The sequence below is a fragment of the Balaenoptera physalus genome, assembly GCF_965194825.1.
Source record: "Balaenoptera physalus genome assembly, chromosome: 2".
NCBI lineage: Eukaryota > Metazoa > Chordata > Mammalia > Artiodactyla > Balaenopteridae > Balaenoptera > Balaenoptera physalus.
Genome location: NC_138883.1, coordinates 5,647,394 through 5,669,261, shown reverse-complemented (window position 1 = coordinate 5,669,261; position 21,868 = coordinate 5,647,394). Strand labels below are relative to the sequence as shown.

At 57.1% G+C, this 21,868-nt stretch overlaps 2 protein-coding genes across 6 annotated transcripts in view; both read left to right on the top strand.

Moving 5' to 3' along the window:
• Positions 1–14,618, top strand: part of HHIPL1 (HHIP like 1) — a 29,117-nt gene extending 14,499 nt beyond the window's left edge. Inside the window, exons 6-11 of one of the 3 annotated variants that reach the window (XR_014260751.1) lie at positions 1,416–1,561; positions 4,717–4,798; positions 7,233–7,315; positions 9,675–10,244; positions 13,334–13,488; positions 14,489–14,618. Coding sequence is in view for 1 of the 3 variants with exons in the window: in XM_082450287.1 (XP_082306413.1) it covers positions 1,416–1,561; positions 4,717–4,798; positions 7,233–7,315; positions 9,675–10,168 (805 nt within the window). In the remaining 2 variants the exon portion in view is untranslated. Of the gene's footprint in view, positions 1–1,415; positions 1,562–4,716; positions 4,799–7,232; positions 7,316–9,674; positions 11,137–13,333; positions 13,489–14,488 lie in introns of those variants that run through there. The other 2 variants (XR_014260750.1, XM_082450287.1) reach the window with 2 other exon arrangements.
• Positions 14,619–16,702: 2,084 nt separating this feature from the next.
• Positions 16,703–21,868, top strand: part of CYP46A1 (cytochrome P450 family 46 subfamily A member 1) — a 32,598-nt gene continuing 27,432 nt past the window's right edge. The window contains exons 1-2 of one of the 3 annotated variants that reach the window (XM_082450301.1): positions 16,910–16,992; positions 17,158–17,314. Coding sequence is in view for 2 of the 3 variants with exons in the window: in XM_082450299.1 (XP_082306425.1) it covers positions 16,871–16,992 (122 nt within the window). In the remaining variant the exon portion in view is untranslated. Of the gene's footprint in view, positions 16,993–17,157; positions 17,315–21,868 lie in introns of all 3 variants that reach the window. The other 2 variants (XM_082450299.1, XM_082450300.1) reach the window with 2 other exon arrangements.

Here is a 21,868-nt window from a genome sequence, read left to right as displayed (position 1 = left end):
AAATGATAATAGTACCTGCTTACTAGGGTTGTTTGAGACCTGTTCATACATATACAGCACTTAGAATCTAGAATGTGCTCGACTTCTGTGTTTTGTTTGTTTGTTTGTTTGCTTGTTTAATAAGGTGGAAGGATCTGTTGGACCCTTCCAGCCTCATGTGAAATGAATTTTTTGTTTGTTTGTTTGTTTTTTTGCCACAAGGTGCAGCTTGTAGGATCTTAGTTCCCTGACCAGGGATTGAACCTGGGCCCCCTGCAGTGGAAGCGTGGAATTCTAACCACTGGACCACCAGTTCTTAATTATTCCCACCCTAGCCTCTCCATGTAAGGGCAGCTGAACTGGGTCCCTCGGGAGAGGAAATAAGGAAGCCCGAGGCTGGCAGAATTCTTACCTCCTCCAGGCTGCTGACCTAGGGTGGCTTTGTGGCCAGTGCATCTACAGCTGGAGCTGACAGAGAACCCTGACCTGGGCCTCTGGTTGCTGGGTCCTTCTCCCAGCTTAGGGTCTCCCTCTGGGACTCAGTTATCCCATCTGGAAAATGGGTCTAGATGAAGCCCCTTTTTTTTACCCCGATTCTCCTTTTTCCCTTCTGCCGTCCCCCAGGAGTGCCCAAGCCACCTGAACACAGAAATTCAATGAATTTTGCCAACACTTCCCAAACTCTTCTGCTGGGTCAGGCTTCGTGCCAGGGCCAAAGCAACAGAGTTGAAGAGTACCTCGTACCCAAGTCAGGGAGACAGACCCACACTCGGTCCACTCGAGTCCGGCCTCAGAGAGCCTGTGAGCAGTGCTGGGGAAGCCCAGCACAGGGGCAGTCAGGAGGGCTTCCCAGAGGAGGGGATGACCGAGCAGGGCCTGAAAGTATCAATAGGTGATTGACAGGCATAGAAGGGAGTAAGGGACAAGATCAACATTTTCTGAAGATGTCAAATTCTCCATTTCATGCTCCGAAGTGGAGGCAGCTCCAAAGTATGTGGAAACTCCTGGGCACCAGCCTTGGAGGCTTCTGAACTGGAAGTCAGCTCCTGACTGCCTCCTGCTGGTCAGCAGGTGGGGTTGAGCTGAGGGGGCAGGAACCAAGCTGGTCTTGTTCACCCCTGTGCTTCTCCTGGTACGTAGCAGGTGTTCAGTAAAGACTGCACGTGAGTCCGGCTTCATGGCTGTGCAGCCTGTGCGCTTACACGGGGCTCCGTCTCAGAAGCGCCCATGCTTGGTTTAATGCTCTGCTGTTACTGTCTTGAAATTTTTAGTACTTTTTGAACAAGGGGCCCTGAGTGCTCACTTTGCACTGGACCCTGCAAGTTATGTATGGTCCTGGTTGCATGGATAATAGATGATTGGATGGATGGACTGGAGGGTGGTGTTCCCTCGGGCACCCGGCCAGGCATGACCCCACAGCCCATCCTCCTTTGCAGGCGTCTGATGTCCCTCCGAGAGAACCTGGGGACAGGCCAGTGGCGGTACAATGAGATCTGCATGGGCCGTGGCCAGACCTGTGCGTTCCCGGGCCTCATCAACAACTACTATCCGCACATCATCTCCTTCGCAGAGGACGAGGCCGGTGAGCGCTCCTGAGGCCTCTCCATCCAGGCTGCCCATGCCTGGGACTGTGCCCCACCCCATGGGTCCTTCTGGCCTGGGATTCGAGGGCTGGCATCTCAGGCCTGAAATCACCTTCTGGCTGGAGAGTGACGTGTTCAGAGGCCTTGAGCCTTGCTTCGGTGTCAGTTCCCACTCATCTGACCTTCCATTTCCTTATCTGGAAGATGGGAGCAGTGGTCCCCGTCCTTCCCTTTCCCCAGCTCTCACCCTGGGCAGGGTTGCTAGGAGGGATAGCGTGACCCCACAGGTAAGAGTCCAGGGCAGTTATGGGACCAGGAAAGGATCTGCGATGGTGGAAATGCAGGCAGGTGGCGGGAGAGTGCCTCCCTGGGGACCTCCAGCTCCCTGGGTTCCTGATGGCAAATGTATCGGGGCCTATAAATGAAGCCGCATTGTCTTCAGAAAGTGGTGGGCACCGCTTTCTTGCCTGTTAGTGGGTCCCCCATTCAGGCACTCGTGTTTTCAATGCAAGGAACAGAGGGGGAGGGGAGAGGAAGAAGGACCATGGAGGCTGGATCCCGCCTTTGTCCTTGGCCCCGGATTGTCTCTGGACAAAAGCTGAGGGGCCCCCAGTGGGGCCTGGTGGATGCTTGGCCAGGTTACTAGGCAACGCCTTCCCAGGGGCCTCTCGAGAGGTGTCCCCTGCAGGGCCCAGTGCCCAGAGCCCCCAGGCCTGAGTCTGGGAAACCTTTGTTGAACCGATACCCGTCAGAGTCTAAATTTTCAAAAGGGCAGCCTCAGACCCCACCACCCTCCCTGAGCCCACTGGGCCCTTGAAAGCCATTTCTTTTGGTCGTTAGGGGGTTAACATGTTTTGGAAGGGGGGGATGCCCTCCCCCCACCCTCCTCCCCCTCCAGAGCCCAGACCCAGAGGAGGGCCTGGAAAGCGCAGTTCCCAGGGGGCCCTTCCTCAGCCCTCTGAGTGACACCAAGGGATGGACAGCCAGGAGGAGGCCCCTCAAAGACAGACAGCCCAGGGATAGCATGTTGGTGAGTTGGGCAGGTGGCCCCGGAAGGCACAGAGACCTGGGGGGCTGATGCCAGCAAACCTCTCCCAGCTCCCTCTGGCCTCTGCCTCTCTGCTTGATCTTCTGACACGTGCAAATTGCAAAACAAGGACCTCTGCTGGCCCAGTGTCCTCCAGGGACAGTCCATACCGCAGACACCAGGAGGGTAGTGTGGCCCTGGGCAGGGCTTAGCAGTGCCATGGGGGCTCCCTGCCCGTGCACGGGGTTGGGAGCTTCCCCCAGATTAAGGCTGGATGGGGCCTTGGGGTGCGCCCGGTCCAATGCTGTCACTTTACAGATGGGGAAACTGAGGCTGACTTTTCCTGCCTGGTTGTGGGGTGGGGGGCACTGGACATGGCCTGGCCCCTGGAGGCCTCCCAGAGCAGGACCTCAAGCTCAAGCTTGGTCAGGCAAAGGCAGACAATGGAGAAGGGCATCCAGGTCAAGGGAGCAGCATGTGCGGGGAGCTCCGAGGTGCTCCAGCGCCTGGCGCATAGGGTCAAGGAGGGCTGCACAGCCAGGGAGGAGACAGTGGCCGCTCCCAAGGGCTTCTCTCCAGAAAGAAGCCCAGAAAGGGAATTAAGGCTCAAAGCCACATGCAAATTCATAGCTGTGCCTATGGACTCTCCAGCAGGGACCTGCTTGCCAGGGGCCCTGCTCCCTCCCACGGGGTGCATCACACCTTGTGGACCTATTCCTCCCCCCACCAACTTGCCCCCCGACCCCGCTCCCACCGCCCGCCAAGGCAGGGCTGGTGCTCCTGGAGGGAGGTCAGGGGCCATTGACCACTCAGCATCCTGCCCTCCCCAGCCCCCAGCTCCCCACCACAGCTGGTCTACCCCAGTTGCACAGGTCACCTGTCAAGTGTCTTCCCCTTCCAGAATTCCCCAGGTTTCCTGGGCCTTGATTCTCAAACACCTCCCTCATGCAGCCCTCCCTGACTGCACCAGTCACCAGGGACATGCTTTCCTTCAAGCTCCCTTCTCACTGTCTGTATTGGCCTCTCCTTGGGGAAACCACCCCCGCCCCCATCCTTGGGAGAGCTCTCCGCTGCCTCTTACAAGGACGGAAGGTATTAGCATGGCTGAACCATCACACTGAGCCACATGTGGCCTGTGTCTGGGCCTCCCAGCTACCACGTCTCCTACATTAGTGTGGGCTTGGGGACAGCAGATGTTTCTGAGTTCCAGGTCTGCTTAACCATTCACCAGTTGCGTGACTTTGGGCAAGTCACTTGACCTCTCTGAGTCTCTGTTTTCTCATCTGGAAGCTGAGAATAATGAAGCTTAATTCCTGGGCATGGGTACCTGTGGCAACAAGGGCCAGGGGGCAGGATGGGGGTGGGGAGAGAGCAGAGAACTCAGTTTCCCTGAGAGCATCCGTGGCGCCAGGTGCTCATGATTCCATTTCTACAAACAGAGGCTCTGAGTGGGGCTGTCCCGGAGCTGCTGGAGCTCACATGGGGCCAAGTGCAGGGGCTGGGATTCACACTAGAGGCTCCCCAAGCACGAACTCTTCTGCCCCTGCTACTTGCCTGGGAGGTGCCTGCTGGTCAGTGGAGAGAGACCGTGTCCCCAAGGACTTGGCAGGACCTGGACCCTGGGCAACGATGACAATAACAACAGCAATAATAGTTAACACTGATGGAGCATCTCCTATATGCTCTTTTCATCCTCACAACAGCCCTGTGAGGCAGGCCCATTTTAGGGATGAGGAAGCTGAGTCATCAGTAAGCAGTCAGTGGGCTGTGGACCTCCATTGGTGCTCAGAGGTGTGTGGTCCTGGGCATGAAACCCAGGCAGGGACCAGGGGTGGGGCTGGGTCACCAGGGAGGAGACGAGAGTCCAGAGGTCAGAGCCTGGGAGGGTCCGGGCAGAGCAGCCGGCAGCCCGGGAGGCTGTGCTGCAGAGGCCCCTGGGCACATCTGGACGCCTTTCTCAGCCTCGGTTTCCAGTTCTGGGGACTGGAGAGTTACACTGACCTGCAGCATCTCCCCTCCTGGCTCACTGAGGTTGGGGTGCACCTCAGAACTGAGGTGGGGCCGTGGGGCTGGCCGGGATGGTATTCCAGGCAGTGTTCTCATTTCTTGCCTCGTTTCTTGTCCAAGGGGAGCTGTACTTCATGTCAACGGGCGTGCCGAGTGCCACAGTGGCACGTGGGGTTGTCTACAAAATGATCGACCCCTCCAGGTGAGTCCCCCCCCACCCCACCCCCATCATGGCCTCAGCTCCTACTGTCTGCCAGGAGCCCTCCCCTCCATTACCTCATTTCCCCTTTCTACCACTCCTTACGGTGGTTGTGGTTAATATGCCCATTTTTCAGATGAGAAAACTGAGGCCCAGAGAGTGGAAGTGACTAGCTAAGTTCATACTGCTGGTAAGGGGCAGATCTAGGATTCAAAACCGATCTGCCAGCCTCAAAGTCCAGTTCTATTCATGCTAGGAGGGCACCAAAGATACCAGTGGGGGCCCATAAATATGGGCCCCACCATCACATTTTTTTAAATTCTTTTTTTAAAGTTTAGAACAGTTTTAGATTTACAGACAAGTTGCAGAGATAGTACACAGTTTCCCATATACCCCTCACCCAGTTTTCCCTATTATTAACGTCTTACATTATCATGGTACATTTGTCACAATTAATGAACCAATATTGGTACATTACTATTCATTAAATGCCACACTTTTTTTTTTTTTTAAATTGAGGTAACTCCACACTTTAAAAACAAAAGAATGTCTCTTGTTTTTCCCTAGTGTCCTTTTCTCCGGGATCCCATACAGAATTCCACATTGCATTTAGTCATCATGTCCTGTTAGCCTCCTCTAGTCTGTGACAGCTTCTCAGACATTCCTTGTTTACCACTTTTTTGTTGAAAGCACAAAGCTATTAATTACTGACATAACTATTTATCAAGAAAAACATAAGCGCTTGCTCCTTTCCTCTCCCCGAGGTCTCGGCCCTCTTTGGATTTATGTCGTTGTGGAGCAACACAGGCAAACTTTGCATTTTTCTTTGTAGGTCTATCCTTACTTTGTATAAACATTTCCACGTTGCAACATTACCCTCAGAAGGCTCCTTTTTGATGGCGGCGTAATTTTCTGTTGAGTCACTGCACCATGATTGCCTGATCCATCCCTTGGACATTTAGGTTATTTCCAGTTTTTGAAAAAAGAGTGCTTCTCTAAGGAAATATCACCTAATTCATGCCAGATGCTGCCTGAGACCCACTGTTTCCTTTAGTCTGTGCAGTAGCCTTCTGGGCTCATGGCCCCCGTGCAACAGAGGGAACCCGAGGCTTAGGGATTTCTGCTCAAGGTCTCGTGGGTGGGAGGAGCCAGCAACGGGCTAGACCCCCATTCCCTCCCTCCCTCCGTGACCCTTCTCATCCCTTTTTTCATTTTTCTCTTTTGGAATCCATGTAATTTTGTGCATCCACAACATATTGCAGAGGGGCGCCATTCCAGAACATTTGGAAAATGAAGAAATGGGAAGCAGAGGGGGTAGGGTGGGGTCATCCGTTGCCACCCAAACATAACCACTGTGGCATTTTTTTGGTGTATCTCCTACCCTTTGGCAAGACAAAAATTTTTATGTAATTTCCTTAAGGAACAAAACCCGGCTGGGTCGGTCTGAAGCGTGTGGCTATTATGTGGAGTTCAAAGCAGCCAGAAAACCCACGCTTTCTGCAGCTTGGAGAAGGGTGTGAGCTGGGCTGTGTTTCAGCCTCTGGGGGGAATGGCCCACGTCCCTCCTCGGTTTCCCTCTTTTGCCAGGGCTGTCTGAAAGCCACCCCAGGTCACGTGGCTGCTTCAGCCCTTGGGCTTTCCCCTCATGCTCTTGGGACCCATTGAAGTCTTGGACCCACGTGGGTTGGTCCCAGAATAGGGTCGGTCCCATTCAAAGACTCACAGATCAACGGCCAGAAGCTCATTAAAATGGGATTCCATTCCTTACTTGTGCCCCTCAAAGATGTCCAAGGAGACCCAATTCATAGCCCTGGCAACCCTTCTCAGGCTCTGTTCTCTCCCAGCCCTCTCCAGCCTCGCACTCCAAGGCCCCCAGAGCCCTCAGCTCTGCTGCCAGCCCCGAGGCTTTCTCTCTCTCCCCACTTTATCCTTTAGATCGACTTAACCTTTCCCTTTGATTCTGTATCACCAGAAATCCCAGAACCACAGGGGCAGAGAGAAACTCTCCTCAGAGGCTGTGGGGAATGGGGACCAGGGTAAAGTGCAGGAATGGGGCTGTGGTGACAGTTACAGGAGTTGGACCGGCAGGCTGGGGAGAAGGACTGTGACATTTGATCACATCCCAAGGACGCTTCATGCTGTGAATTAGAAGCGGCCACCGGCCCTCCTGCTCTTCAGGCAGAGGCTGAGCGGGCACTTGGCAGTCCGTTATGGGGGGTTCCTGTCCCGGGGTTGGACTCTTGGGGTCTGGGAGGCGTAGAGCAGCAGGGACACTGCTCCAGAAGCGGCCACTGTTGTTACCACCCACACGTGGCCAGGCCTGAACGCACACCGGCCCTTTCCCTTCCTGCCTGGCTTCAGGGGGCAGGTGATGTCGGAGGGACATAGTCAGGGCGGGCTCCCAGGGTGGGACTCATGACCTCTTGTGTGTCGGCAGACGGGCACCACCCGGCAAGTGTCAGATCCAACCCTCCCAGGTGAAGGTCCGGAGCCGCCTCATCCACTTCGTGCCCAAAGAAGGTAAGTGTCCACCAAGCTGGGGACACAGTGGGAGTTCCTGCAGCCCACACCCGCTGCCCCTCTTCCAGATGTGGATGCTCCCAGCTGGGCCTGGATGCCCTTCCTTGGCCCCCATGCCCAGCCCTGGGCCCCGTACACAGGAGATACTAGGAGTGGGTGGAACTGCTTAAACCCCCTTCCACTCATGCAGTGTCTGCCAGACCCAGGCCACGGTGGGTGGCTCCCAGGGGCTGCAGGCCTCACAACGAGCATGGCAAAGGGAGAAATAGCTGGTCCCAGGCAAGGTTCACTCAGAGTTCTCGGGAGGAACAGAGCAAGAGGGTATATCTATATGTGAGCAAGATTGGAATGAGTTGTTCTAGGTGCAAGGGCACCTAGGGGAGCGTTTGGGCTGTGTCTGCTCTACGATGGTTCTGTTTTGACGAGCTTGGTGGGGAGAGAGGGGTACAAATCCTCATGAGCCGAGGGCCAGGCAAAGCCACAATGACCACCCATGGGATCTGGGGCCATCTGAAGAGGGTATGGCCCGATGAGAGGGCTGTTCCACTGGGTCCAAGCTAGGTGGGAACAGAGAGAGAGCCAGTGTTGTCAGATCTTCCAGTTCTCAAGACAAGCAGACCATCCACCCATCCATCCATCCATCCATCCATCCATCCATCCATCCACCACATATATGTGCTTCATACTGGGGCTGTAATGCTGAGCAAGCAGATATGGTCCCTGCCTTCTTGGGTTGTTATTGTATACTCTCCCGATTTGAAAATACTGGCAACTAGTTCACAATTTTCAAAACCGCCCCGTGGGCCAAAGGAAATACTTCAGTGGGCTGAGTGTGCCCAGCAGGGCTCCAGCTGGCAGACTGGGGTGGGGGGCAGGAAGAGGGGGAGGTTGGGTGGGGGGGGTACCCGGCCCTGAGGAAGGGGTGCCCCGCCAGGAAGAGGAAGGCTGGGGAAGCTGGGTGTTTGGGGAATTTGCTTCCAGCTGCAGTTGGTTTGGGGCCTTGGCAGAGTTTTCCATTCACTCATTCAGCAGTTTCTGCATTTCTGTTAGTTACCCGCTCTGTGCTGGATGCTGGGGCCACAGAAGAAGTCAGACCAGGCCCGGTCCTGGCTGGGGCAGACAGAGGGGTCATTTAGTGTCCCAGGCCCCGTGACAGAAGTTGTGCTGGGCGCCATGGGGACCCAGAGCAGTGCAGAGCTGGGGGTGGAGGGGGCGGGTTGGGAAGGTCCTGGAGGCTGAGGGTTGAGCCTGGATGGAGAGGAAAGTGCATTGCAGAGGTCGGGGAAGGGCAGCCTAGGCAGTGAAGGCAGCCGGAGAAGCAAGAGCCCTGGGAGCTGGAAGTCCTTCCCTGCGGGTGGAGTGGGGGCCAGGGTGCAGGTTGGGGGAGCGTCTGGCCCATGTTCGGCCCCAGCCTGCACCTGGTCTTGTATCCAGGCCCTTTCTCAGCCCGCATCTCAGTGGTTTTCCAAGTGAGACTGGCCGGTGGCCCCGGGATCCCTGCCCATAGTAACCGAGCAGTTTGGGGTTTCCACCTCCCCTGAGGGAGGCAGTGCCTGGCAGAGTGTCTGATGTGGAGTGACGTTTAGCCCTATGGCTGACCTGGGCCAAGCGTGAGGGCCACGTCCTACAGGGACAGAGGGAATCACCCACCGCAGCTCCCCGACACCTAATGAGTCCAGGTCCCCGTGGAGGGGTCAATGGGCGGGGGTCAGTGTGGACCACAGCCCCGCACCTAGAGAGCTCCTAACCAGCCCCCCTGTGATGGGCAGGGGGACCAGCAGCCTTGGGAGCCTGGAGGGGAGGGCTTCACCTGAGCAGAGGGGCCCCGGGCAGGCTGGTTCCCATCCTGCGGGCCTGCCCTCCACCCACTGCAGTTTCCACCCCCCCGTCCCCCCCACCATCAGCTGTCCTCAGCTTCCTCACCCTTAAACCAGAGATTGCAGCCAGAAAGCGTCATTTGCTCAGAGAAGCTCTCCCAGACACTCCTTCCCGGCCACTGCGCTCAGGAATTCAGTGTGAGGGTCCTTCCGCTGCCAGACAGGGGACTCCCAGAAGGGGAGGAGGGATGGGGGTGGGGAGAGGCCCAGCAGCAGAGGCACGAAGCAGCTGCCAGCAAGGGTGTGCAGAAGGGCTGCAGAAGCACCTGGCATTCAGCTCCAGGTGGGCATCTTGTGGGGCCAGGGTGACCCAAGAAGCACGCTTGGGGCACCTCACCCTCAGGGTCTGAGTAGAGGGCAGAACGAGGACGTCTTTCCCTGGGGTCTGCATTCTGGGGTGAAGAGCCGGGGTGGGGTGGGGTCGCGTGGGCTGGGCTGGGGCGGCCGGGGTCCTTCCGAACACAGCCTCTTCCTCTGCGCAGAGTTCATCCGGACGACGGAGAGCACCCCGCGCCCCACGGCCGCTCCGCTCGCGCCCACCCTGCGGCCGTCACGACCCACCCCGCGGCCCGGGCGCCGTCGGGGCGGCGGGCGGCGGCGGGGACGGCTGGGCACCAAGGTCCCCGAGCCCTCGAACGGCGCCGTGCGCCTGGTGCGGCCCGCGGGCCTGAGTCCAGGCCGCGGGCGCGTGGAGGTGTTCGCGGGCGGACGCTGGGGCACCGTGTGCGATGACGCCTGGGACACCAAGGGCGCTGCCGTCGTGTGCCGCCAGCTGGGCTTCGCGTACGCCGTGCGGGCCGCCAAGCGTGCCGAGTTCGGCGAGGGTCACACGCTGCCCATCCTGCTGGACGACGTGCGCTGCACAGGCAGTGAACGCAACCTGCTGGAGTGCGCGCACGCCGGCCTGGGTTCCCACAACTGCGACCACCAGGAGGACGCCGGCGTCGTGTGCAGCCGCGAGGACCCCCATCTGTAGGCGAGCATCGTCTGTCTGTCTGGCCGGCCTGGCTGTCCATCGTGCGTCCGGAGCCCGTCCACCGTGTGCGCGCCTGGTGCGTGCGCCCGAGTCCGAGGGTGGAGGGGAACGTGGCGGGTGGCCTAGGGGTGGCCCGTCTGTAATGCTGTCCTGTGGATGCGTATGCGGTGCGAGCAGTGCACGCGTGTTCTTTGTGTGTTCCTGCCCACGTGTCTTTGAAACACGCAGCCGCAGTACGTGTTGGGATCCGTGTGGCCCCCGTGGGTGTGTCGTTGCAGCCTGAGGTGTTCTTTGCTTACCTCCAAGCATCTCAAGCAGCAGCAGGAACACAGCCTGGTAGAACCCTGAGCACTGAGGGCAGCTGCCCTTTAAGGGCGGACATGACCTCGCTGCACTAACAGAGGCACAGCCGGTGGGTGGAGGGCGGGGACCGGGCCTGCCCTGCCCACGGTGGGGAGTGGAAGGCCCCAGACCAGCTGGAGCATGGCTGGAGGAACGTGGCCCAGAGGGCGTGGACCCGTGGCCTGGCAGTCAGAGTTGCTGAAGAGAACACGAAGGCACCTAGTAGGGCCAAGGGAAGTCATCAGACTGATGGGTCCAGGGTGACCCCTGGGCTGCGGCTGCCCCAGCGAGGGTCAGGCTGCCTAGGAGGAAGCGAGTGCCGGGGTGGGCTGGCAGGGGGCACTCGATGGCTTCCGGGAGGAGCCTTCCGGGCCCCAACATCACGCCGGACCCAGCCACGCCAAGCACCGCGGTCGCTGGTGAGGCTTCAGACTTCTCCACTTTCAAGCCTGTGCCAGGGCCACCTCTGCCATCTCCATTCCCCACCCACCCTGCTCAGTGAAATCCCAGGGAACCCTCTGCCTCCTCAGCCCAACCCCGGGGGCCGACTGGGCTATGGACCCAGTGAGACCAGTGATGCTCTGTCACCCAGTGCCGTGCCAACAGCGTGACTGTTTACAAACCCCCTTCCTGCCTCTTTTCTCTGACTCACACCTGCCTGGAAGCTGAGGGAGGGGGTGGGAGAAGGGGGCTGGGCCTGCAGCCTCTGTCCTGCTCACAGGTGGAAGTTCCTTTGCCCACTAAGGGCCTCAGCCTTGGCTCATGCCAGGCCGGTCAAGGGGCATCAAGTATGGCTGGGCTCAGCCTCTGATGGGGGCCAGGGAGGGGAAGCAGATAGATGGTCACCGGGCAGTGAGGACCGGATATGGCCCGTGTCGGGGGAGTGGGGGAGGGCTCTGGGTGGGGCATCCCATCCCAACCTGGGTGTTGTCCTGGGAGCTGAGCTGGCACTAGGGGTGGTGTGCCTGGCAGAGGAAATGGTGCAGGCAGAAGCCTGTCGGGGTCTCCCAGCTGCTCGCTGAAGCTGAGTGTGGAGTATGAGGCTGCAGAAAAAAGCTTTAGGGTCGCCCTCTCGAACTCCCCCCTACCTCTGCCCTAAGTGGGGTGGGCGAGGGACCCAGACCCTTGTGGCTCCTCTAACCCTGCCGAGCCCCACGTGGAAACCACAATTAACCCTGCCACTGAGTGTGGCCTGTGTGCTGGGCACCGTCTTTAAGAACGGTGCAGCATACCTGAAGTCATTCAATCCCCACAACAGCCCTCTTCCTCCCCTTTTACAGATGAGGAAACTGAGGTGCACAGAGCTTAAATATCTTAGTTGAGATCACCCAGCCAGGGAGGGGGAAGCCAAATTTGAACACGAGCTGGCTAGCCCTAGCACCCGCCAGGTATATAACCACTGAAACCCCTGGCTATATCCGCAGAAAGTCTCAGCATGGCTCAGGGCCCCTGCCTGCTGTAGGCTGCCAGCCTTGCTGGGAAATAGCTGATGGAGACCCCCGTGGGCCCCTTCTGCCAAGCAGGTGGCTGTGCCGCCTCCCACTGCCCAGGGGTGGTTGGCCGGGCATCTTCGCAGGTCGCTGGGACATCCTGAAGTGTTAGGAGCTGGGAGGGCCCGCGGTGACCATCCAGGCCAAACTCCTCACTGTGCTGATGGGGAAATGAACCCGGGAGGCTGAGTGTCCCAGGCCTTTGGTCAGATGGGGCCGAGCTAAGACTAGAGCCCAGGGAAGGCGGGGTGGCCCTCGGGGCCCTCAGAGCAGGGCAGCACCATGGCCCTGCTCAGCGGAAGGACTAGGGCTGTTGGCCCCTCTGGCTTGGAGGTGGGGTATGGCTTTCAGCAGCCTCTGCCTCCTCTTCCTAGGTCTCCTCTGTGCTCTTCCCTGCCCCTCCCCACCCTGTGGAGCCCCCTTCCTCAGTTCAAGGCCTGGAGGACATGACGCCACAAGGCGGGGCCTGGGAGGTGGGCACCTCCCACTGCACCTCAGCACCCACAGCCTGGGGCCACCATGTGGGGCCCGTGGCACTTTCCCCAAGTGTCAAGGGGGAGTGGCCCAGCCCTCCGCTGGGCCCTGAGTGTCACTTGTTTGTTGGGGCAAGTGGGGGAGGCCCCAGGCCCCATCACCCCTCTGGGCAGTGCTGGCCTTGGCCCGTCAGTGTTGCAGGAAGGTGCTCCCCGTCCCGTCACCCCTCAGGCTCCAGATAAGGCTGAGGCTGCAGCCTGACTCCTGACGAGGAGGCTCACAGAGACACACTGCTCTTTTACTAGTAATAATAAGGGCAGGTGGCTGACATTGGCTGAGCACTTACTGTGCCAGGCACCGTTCTAAAGGCTTTACATATTAGTCACTCTTTAATCCTTGTATTAACTCTACGAGGTAGGTGCTAGGGTCACCATCCCACCCATTTTACAGATGTGGAAGCTGAGGCCCAGAGGGCCTTAGTTACTTGTCAAATGTCACACAGCCAACATTAGAAACCAGGCAGCCTGGCTCTGGAGCCTCAGCTGTGGGCTGTCACGCTGTGCTACCTCGAGAGCACTGAATTCAGCGTCCCCCTCGTTGGGCCCCGTCATTGTGCAGATGGGGACACAGGCCCGGGGGGGGGGGGCAGGGTTAGGCGCAGACTCCCTGTGCAGTGCTCCTTTCACTCCACCACCAGCCTCGGCAAGCCAAGGGAGCAGTCACAAGTGACTCTGTCCCCAGGGACTTTGATCCTGCCTCTGAGTCCTCTAAAGTCTCCGGGGATGGAGGCTAGTCTGGGCCAAGGCTCCCCCTGCTCTCTATAGGCCTCTGCCCTCACTGCCTCTAATCTGGCCTCCAGTCAGCAGCTAGAGTGATCTCTCAGAACCTGCCCAGAGAGGGACTGCCTCTGCCCAGCGCCACACAGCTTAGTTCTGGAGCCCGTGGAGCCACCGCTGCAGGGATGTCCCAGGTGTGGCCCAGCATCCAGAACTGCATCCGTGGTGTCAGCCTCAGGTAACAACACTCCAGGTCTCTGGCTGGGCCTCACTTGTTCCCTGTTCACCTGCATCCCTCTGGCAAGCCTCAGCTGGACTGGGCCCTAGGTGGCCACCTTTCTCCTCTGATGACAGGAAAGGCCCACTGTCCCTGGCAGCCCTGACAGCTTCAGTCAGTGACTGAAGGCAACCAAGCTAGGGAGCAACCTTCAGCTCCCCAAGGCATTCCTGTGTTTACACTTTGCAAATGCTTGGCTGGGAGACAACGCCTGGGATGTTAGGGTTCCAGCCTTGACTGTGTGACCTTGGCAAGTTCACTTAACCTCTCTGAGCCTCATTGGAAAACAGAAGTAACCAGCAGGATTATTGGAAGAAAAATGAGGTAACAAACATGCCCAGGACGTTCCGTATCGTTCCTGGACAGAAAGCTCAGTAGCAGGCTGTTGGCACCCACATTGGCAGCTGCCAACTGCGCAAGACAGGGTGGGAGGGGCATGTCAGGTAGAGGGACCAGCATGAGAATGACCCAGGGACAAATCCTCAAAATCCTCAAAATGGGAGGAAGATGAGCCCCTTCAGCTAACATGTAGAACCCACATTTTCTTGTGGGAGCATCTGTCCTCTGGTCCCGCTGCTAAAAACTAGCCTTTATTGATCACTTACTATATGCCAGATGCCTCAGGTATGCAGAATCATTTAATCCTCACAACTACCCCATAAGGCACCCCTGACACTACGGACAAAAAAATGTTGCCTGCCATCCTGGTAAACGATGAATGTTGCCCGCCATCAAGCCATCAGCCACTGTAGCCACCCCCTACGATGTGCCCTGAGGGGAATTCAAGATGGAGAAAAACTGGATACTGGCCCTGATAGTTAAGAAGCATGTCTAAGGAATAATTTCAATGAGCCCAGACTCTTACATCTTCAGCACTAAAATCATTAACTTGAGATGTCTGGTTTTTGTGATTAGCAGTAATCAATCTTTTGATGTTTGACTACATGTTTTTTATTTTCAGCAAAAACTCCTATAAATGTATCCTGGCTCCACCCTGACCTCTTTGGAACAGTTCCCGAGCTATCTGAGAGGCTGTCTCCCAGGCTATAGTCCTCAGCAATGTCCCCAAATAAAACATAACTCCCAGCTTTTAGGTTGTACATTTTTCTTCAGTCAACAACTCCTTTCCAAATGATCTCCAAGTTGGCTACGTGACTGGGTCCCTTATTCAGAGGGGGAGTTAGCTCTGAAGCAAGGAGCCTGATCTTTCTCTTTCCTTGGGTTACTGTGCCCGTGCCCTGCCAGGCCACTCAAGTGAGGGCAGCCACTTCAGAGCCATCTCTTGTGCCTGCATCTCCCTCAATGATTCCTCCTAGGAAACCACTTCCTGTATGGAAGCCATGTGGCCAATAGCTACCACAGTGGCTAGCATTTGTCCACACCTTCCCAGTGAAGGGCCAGGTGGTTGGCCACATGCTTCCAGGCAGCTCCCTCTGCTGGGGGCTTGCAATGCTGCCTGTTCAGGCAGAGGGCTTCCCCTGGGAGCATCAGTGTACAGTCTTCATCGTTCCCTGATGCTCACACGAGAGCCGGGAGGCTCAGATGAGGTGGCGATGGGACAGAGCCAGAGGTCACTGCTATTGACCCATGCACCAGAGAATATTAATGCCCACTTCTCTCCCTAGCTTAGTTGGACAGGTTCACACTGACAAATGTACCCTGAGGTTGTCCCATGCCTGCCCCAGACTGTGGCCAGAGCAGTTTAAGATCTGGTCCTGCCCTCAAGGAACAATTGTTTGGTGTCCTCCCTTCAAATTGCCCCCAACCCCTGGAGGTTTCACAACCTAGGAGGGTCTGTCCTGGTCTCCCCGCCTCCCTCTCCCCTGCCCCTCAGGGCCAGCCAGTGCGTGCCTGTGGCCGCTTCTCACCACCACATGGGGGCAACGTGGCAAGCCACCATCTCCCAGCCCTAGGGGGAGGCTGGTGCTCCCCCTAGGATGGGGCCCCATCCCCCGAGCTGGAATGGATGTCCAGCTTGCTGTGCTGGGGGCAGAAATCCTGTCTCCTCTGTGCTGGACCCCACTCTTAAAGCTTGGCCCTCTCTGACACCCCATAGCCCACACGCCCCGAACACTCATGCCCCTGGTGGGGACTGTCCCTGGCTGTACCTGGGAAGGAGGTATACAGGCCTTCTCTGTTTTTCCCAAACCTCTCGGGATTCTGGGACTCTGGCCCAGGGGCATGTCCTTTTCTCAGAAACCCAGCAGCATCTAAACTCTTTGGGCGCCTCCTCCCCGGCTGTAAGGATCTTTATCTGGATTAGGAGGGGGCACACCTGGCCCTTCCCATCCACTGCTTTCCTTCTGGGCTGCTCCTGAGTCTAAGAATTGGGAAGTAAGAAGCCCAGAGCTGGCCTCTCTGTCATACCCGGATTGGTAAGAAGAAGCAGGTTATAGAAGGGAGGAAAGTCTTCGTTAGTAGTTCGAAAATACCCTTTGGCCACCCCGGGCACATTTCTCGCTTTCGCGCTTGAAGGGGACTTTCCGTAACCAGATTTTCACCCACTCCAACCCTTCGGTCTTGGGTCAACGCCTTGGACGTTGCGGCCGCGGTCCCCCAATGGGGCTTCCCCTTGGTCTGGGTGGCAGCCGTGTGCTCTTCATTCGCAGGCATAGGCCTCCCTGTGTCCCCGGGGTCCTCTTCACCTGCCCCGTGTGGACAGGCCGGGCAGGGGAAACCAGCTTTGGAGGTTGGGGTTCCAGGGAGAGGTTTGGGAATAGTCGGCGTGATACAGAAACTTGGAGGCTGGGATGGGGTTTCCAGGAAGGTTTAGGGAGAAAGGAAGGGGCCTAGGAACGCGCGCGGAGAAACGCCGTTATCTGGGGGCGCCAAACCGAGCTGAGCAGCCAGCAGGATTAGCGCCGCCGCCAGGTCAGCAAGCGCGGAGGAATTAGGGTTGCCAGGGACAACGCGTTCTGGGCGGAGCTGCTGTTGAGGTGGAGCTTGAGGGGATGTGGGCGGAGCCTTGGGAGGCGGAGAGAAGGCGGAGCTGGGGGGGGCTGAACCAGAAGTGGAGTTGTGATTGGTGGAGATCACATGCTCTGGGCGGGGACTGGGAGCTGGGAGGAGACAGTGTTGATGTTAGGGCGGAGCTTCAGGATGGGCGGGGCGAATCCGGGGCCGGCCCCGAGAGCTGGAGCCGGAGGCGGAGACGTGGTTGGCGGGGACCGAGCTCCTGGGAGGGGTCGGAGCCGGAGGGGGCGGAGCCGAACGGGCGGGGGCGGTGCTGGGTCGCGCCAGGCCTGGGGCCGAGGCGGCGCGCGGCGCTGACAGCTGAGTCGGCTCGCGGCCTCCCGCCCCCTCCGTGCCCGGCCCCGACCCCGGCCTGGCCTGCCCCGGAGCCATGAGCCCCGGGCTGCTGATGCTGCTCGGCAGCGCCGTCCTGGTCGTCTTCGGCCTCTGCTGCACCTTCGTGCACCGCGCTCGCAGCCGCTACGAGCACATCCCCGGGCCGCCGCGGCCCAGGTGAGCGGGTGGTGGGGGCGGGGGCCTGGATGGGGCTCTCGCATGGGGGGCCGGGGGACCGCGTCCAAGCCGGCATCGGGTCCAGCCTTGCCATTGCGCGCGGCCGCCTGGAAACGGCGGCAGGGAGAGGGGCGCTAACTATTCTTAGTAACAAATTACTCACAGCCGCAGCAGCTGCTCGGCGCCCACCGCGCTCTGCTGGGCCCCGAAAACGTGATGGCAGCGACAACCCTGTTAGGTAGGCGCTATTGTTACCCCATCGTTCAGACGAGGAGACTGAGGCGCGCAGAGGCAAAGTCACCTGCCCAAGGTCACACAGTTGGTAAGCCTAGATTTAAACCCAGGTCAGCCTGGTTCTAAAGTGGGTGCTCGTAACTCTGGGACTTGGATGGGGTCGCTCAACCTGGGCTGTCATACACTGTACTTTGGTCACATCCCCCCTCTTTTTTTTAAAATTTCTGTCCTGGTATCTCCTTTTTGTCTTCTCCTTAGTACTTCCATTCCATCCTCGGCCCTCACCCCACTCACCTTACCTCCCCCCAACTCCACCAGAAGCTCACCTTTCTGAAGCTTAAACCAGACGCGTCATTTCTGTGCTCCAAAGGCTTCCCATCACTTAGAACTAACTCTTAATTCTAAATTAAATCTACTCTGGGGCCAGCAAGGCCCCTGCTGAGCTCTCAGAACCCACTCTGTACTGTTCTAACCCCTTGCTTGCTCACTGCTGCCTCCAGTTCTTTCTGCATGCACCCACCCCGGCTGAATCCCTCCTCCCGGGTCTTCCTGTTCCCCATCCACCCTGTATAAAGCCCACCTCCTAGCTCCAAACTCCTTATGGGGCCATCATCCCTGAAGTTACCTTCTTTTCACCTGTTGACTGTCTGTTCACCTGTTGACTGTCTGTCTCCCCCTTTAGAATGTGAGCCCTGGGAGGGCAGGGATACTGTGTGTTCACTTGTGTATCCCCAGAGCCTGGGACATTGCAGATGCTCAATAAATATTTGTTGACTGAATGAATAAACAAGGGTATTAGACACACTTTTTAAAACCTCAGGACACCAACATTCTGGAAGGCACCCACCTCCAGCACAAGCCGGATGCCCTGGCGTTTGAAGCCTGAATCCCTGCTTGGTGGGTTCGGGAAAGATCTCTGTAGCTGGGGACACAGGGAGGCAACTGTTCTCCCTGCCAGCTCTCTCTCCTCCCAGGTGCCCTCTCCCACCCTTTTCCCTTACTTCGCAGCTGTGTCTTCCCCTCCATCTAGATGGTTCTTCCCCCAGCCTTCTAGGCTTGTCTTAAATGCCAACTCCTCAGGGAGGCCCTACCTTCTCCCACACGCAAATATATTTTGTTCATTTTATAAACTCTAAGTCACCTGAATGGTAATTGGGTAACTATTTGTGCTACCTCTTGTTAAGTGTCTGTCTCTCCCATAGGCCTGTGTCTGTCTTGTTCACTGCTGTGCCCCTGACATCTAGCTCAGCGGCACCTGGTCCATGCACAGTAGACCCTGGATAAACTCTGATCCAAGGTGGATGGTGGAAGTCTCCTGCCAATTCTGTTAGGTACACTCTCACCCTTTCAGGTTTTCAAATCAGCCGTCAAGAGCTTGGAACTGAATGAGTTTTGTGCTCATTCTGATAGACCTCCTTATGACTTGACCTTCTCATAAACCCAAGTGCTTCAAACACTGCAGACCTGAGCCAATCTCTGTGTCCTAAGAAGAGAGAACTTAAATCAAGCTCCTCTTGGCTACTCTCCCCACATCAATTTTTTAAATTGCATTAAAAAAAATAAAATTATGTATGCCATAACATTTACCCCTTTAAAATGTACAATACAGTGCTTTTTAGTATAGTGACAGAGTTATGCAACCATCACTGCTAGTTCCAGCACATTTTCATCACTGCAAAAAGAAACCCCATAACCATTAGCTGTCACTCCTCATTGCCCCCGGAACTCCCATAGCCCCTGACAACCACTAATCTGCCTTCTGTGTGTATAGGTTTGCCTGTTTTGGACATTTCATATAAATGGACTCATACAATATGTGACCTTTTGTGTCTGGCTTCTTTCACTTAGCAGAATGTTTCCAAGGGTCATCCATGTGGTAGCATGTGTCCATATATCTTTCCTTTTTATGCCTGAATTCTCCCTCAAGTCTTACACCACAAAATCTACATGTGACCTGCAGGTGGGTGGGTGGGTGGCTGGGTGGAGGAGTGGGAGGAGGCTGAATATAATTGGGGTCGGGATCTTTATTCTAAGGAGGTCAACTGAACAATGCATATACAAAAAGATTTTGGATTAAAAATTGGTTGGTGGTCAAATACAAAACTGCACTAAGTGAAAGTTCTGGAACCTCTTTTTAGCATAAATCAGATGCTTTGGCATTCAAAGCCTGGATCCCCAAACCATGACTGGCAACACCATGGTTGACAAGAAATCTATGCGTATTGAGTCTCCAGTAGTGTGCTTTAGGGCTTTGCCAGCTTGCAGGCAAGGAACCCTCTGCCCTGCAAGAGGCAGCTGCTGTGCTCTCACAACCCCACTCTTCATCCTCTTTATTCTGCAAGAGTCACCAGCAAGATGCCCTCCCTGAGTGCCCTGCTTCTGTGTGCTTATTACAAACAATATCCTACTGCAACGATCCGTGTAACAGCTGAAAACTCAGGCGCCATGTTCAGATCCCACACAAACACTTGTAGCTTCTGTATTTCTCTGTCACTGCTCTGAGCTTCCTCATCGCCCCCCACTCTCCTGGTAGTGTGGGATGAATGTAAACTTGACAATGAAAAGTCTCTCTCTCAGTTTTTGTTTCTTTTGTAATAAGTTTTGCAAAACTCCTGGGCCGTGTTGGTTCTCTCCACCCTCTCCTGCTTGCCGAGTTGCCAGGCCTGGGGGCTGTTTGGCAGTTGCTGGGTGGTTCTCGGTGATGGTGGAGACCCACGGCTGGCTCTGCTGGGCGGCACATCCAGTGGACTTGGGGTGCCCAGCTGAGCCCTCAACCACCCCATCCCTCTGGCACGAGGCACTTTCATGGCCCCTCACCCTCACCCTCACTCCTAGTGGGTGGCCCACCTCTCAGCCATCTCGTGGGCTCCCGCCATCCCTCTGTGTGGGCTCTCCAGATGACTTCTGCTCCAGTACTGTCCCAGACTTTCTCTGCCCACAGGAAACCTCGGATTCCCACTGTGCCAGTCGCAGGGTTATAGGAAACTATGCGTGCTGCGGACCAGGCAGGGGAGGGGGATTTTTGCCCTCTCCTCTCTCCCTGGGCTGCTCTGCCATATCCTGTCTACCACCAGGGGCACACCAGGTGGGCTTCGGTCCGCCCCTCCCCATCCCAGGAGTCTACCATCCCCTCCTTCCATCATCCCTCATCTGTTGGTTTCTAACCCCTGGTCTTCGGGCCCTGCCTTCGCCTCCCCCAGCGCCCCCTGCAGGAACAGGAAGGAACAGGTAGTAGGCTCCTTTCTTGCCTGGCAGTGAGGACCCCACGCCACTCCATGCCCTTGACCTTCTTGAGGTGTCACTCACCTGCCTCCCCAGGTGGCTCTGGACTCCGGTGCTTAGGGTGGAGACTCTCAGGCCTGTGAAGGTGAGAAGGGTCCAGACTCTGTTCTCACTCAGGTGACCCAAAACTGAGAATATTCTCTCCACACCTGCAGCTTCGGGGAGTGACCATGGGTACTAGATTATTCTGGAAATACAGCCAGTCATGTGTGATGTCCACGGTCCATCTTGCCGCAGGCGGGGCGGTGTAAGTTCAAATCCACTCACCTCGAGTGGGCGTGGCTGCCCGGCGCCCCGCCGAGCTTCCTAGCGCGGGCCCCGCTCGCCCGCTCTCCCCTCAGTCCCTCACCTCCGCGCCAGCCAGCGCATGCTCAGCCTTTATTCTCGCCTCCTACTTCCCTGAGCAAATGAACAGCCTGAGACAACTTCCCTCCAGGGCTCTGCCGCCACATCAGGCCCCTTGCCTGCCCTGAGCCACGTGCCCTGCCCCCTGGGACCTCGGTGCTCCTGGCCAAGGATGCCCACCCACCCCCCCCCCACTGCTCCGAGACTCCAGCAATGCCCCCTCTCCTCCGTCATCACTTTTCCTTCTCTTCTGCATCATTCCTATTTTTATGTAATAGGCTGTAAAACAAACCTCTTCCCCCTCATTCGCTCTAGCTGCCGCCCCACTATCCCAGCTTTGCACGCCCACAGCAACACCCCCGTCCGAAGCCTGCCTGTCTCTGGCCCCTGTTCCTCCCTCCCCTTCTCTCTTGAATCCACCGCCCGTCAGGCTCTGGCCCCCACCTCTCCACCCAACAGGGCTTGATCAAGGCCCCAGTGACCTCCGTGGAGCTAGACGCATGGTCAGCACTTGGTCCCCATCTTGCCCAGCCCCTCCGCTGCTCGGGGCAGGGCGGATGCCTACCTCCTCCTTGAAGCCTTTCTTCTCAGGTTTCCCCCTCTCTCTCCCCTGCATCTCCTGCTCAGTCTTCCTGGCTGGTTGTCCCTTTACTGCCTGTACCCCCAACAGTGGCTCACTCTTGGGGCCTCTTCCCTGTCTACACCCACCCCTTGTGGTCTAACCCGGTCTGTCAACACCACTTCTCTGCTGAGGAGTCTCTCATTGACATCTCTAGCTGGGAGCTCTTCCCTGAACTGCAGCCTCAGGTGCCTACCTGCCTGCTTCCCTTCCGTGTTAGATGGGCAGCGCACACCTAACAGCTCCAAGGCTGGCTCCCAGTTTCATCCACTTGTCTCAGGTTGGTTCCCAGCAGCCGATCCTGAGACAAGAATTGAAGTGTAAGTAGTTTGGGAGGGGTGATCCTGGTGGGAGTTGGGGATTGGATGGAGAGAGAAGGTCAGAAGGTCAATAAAG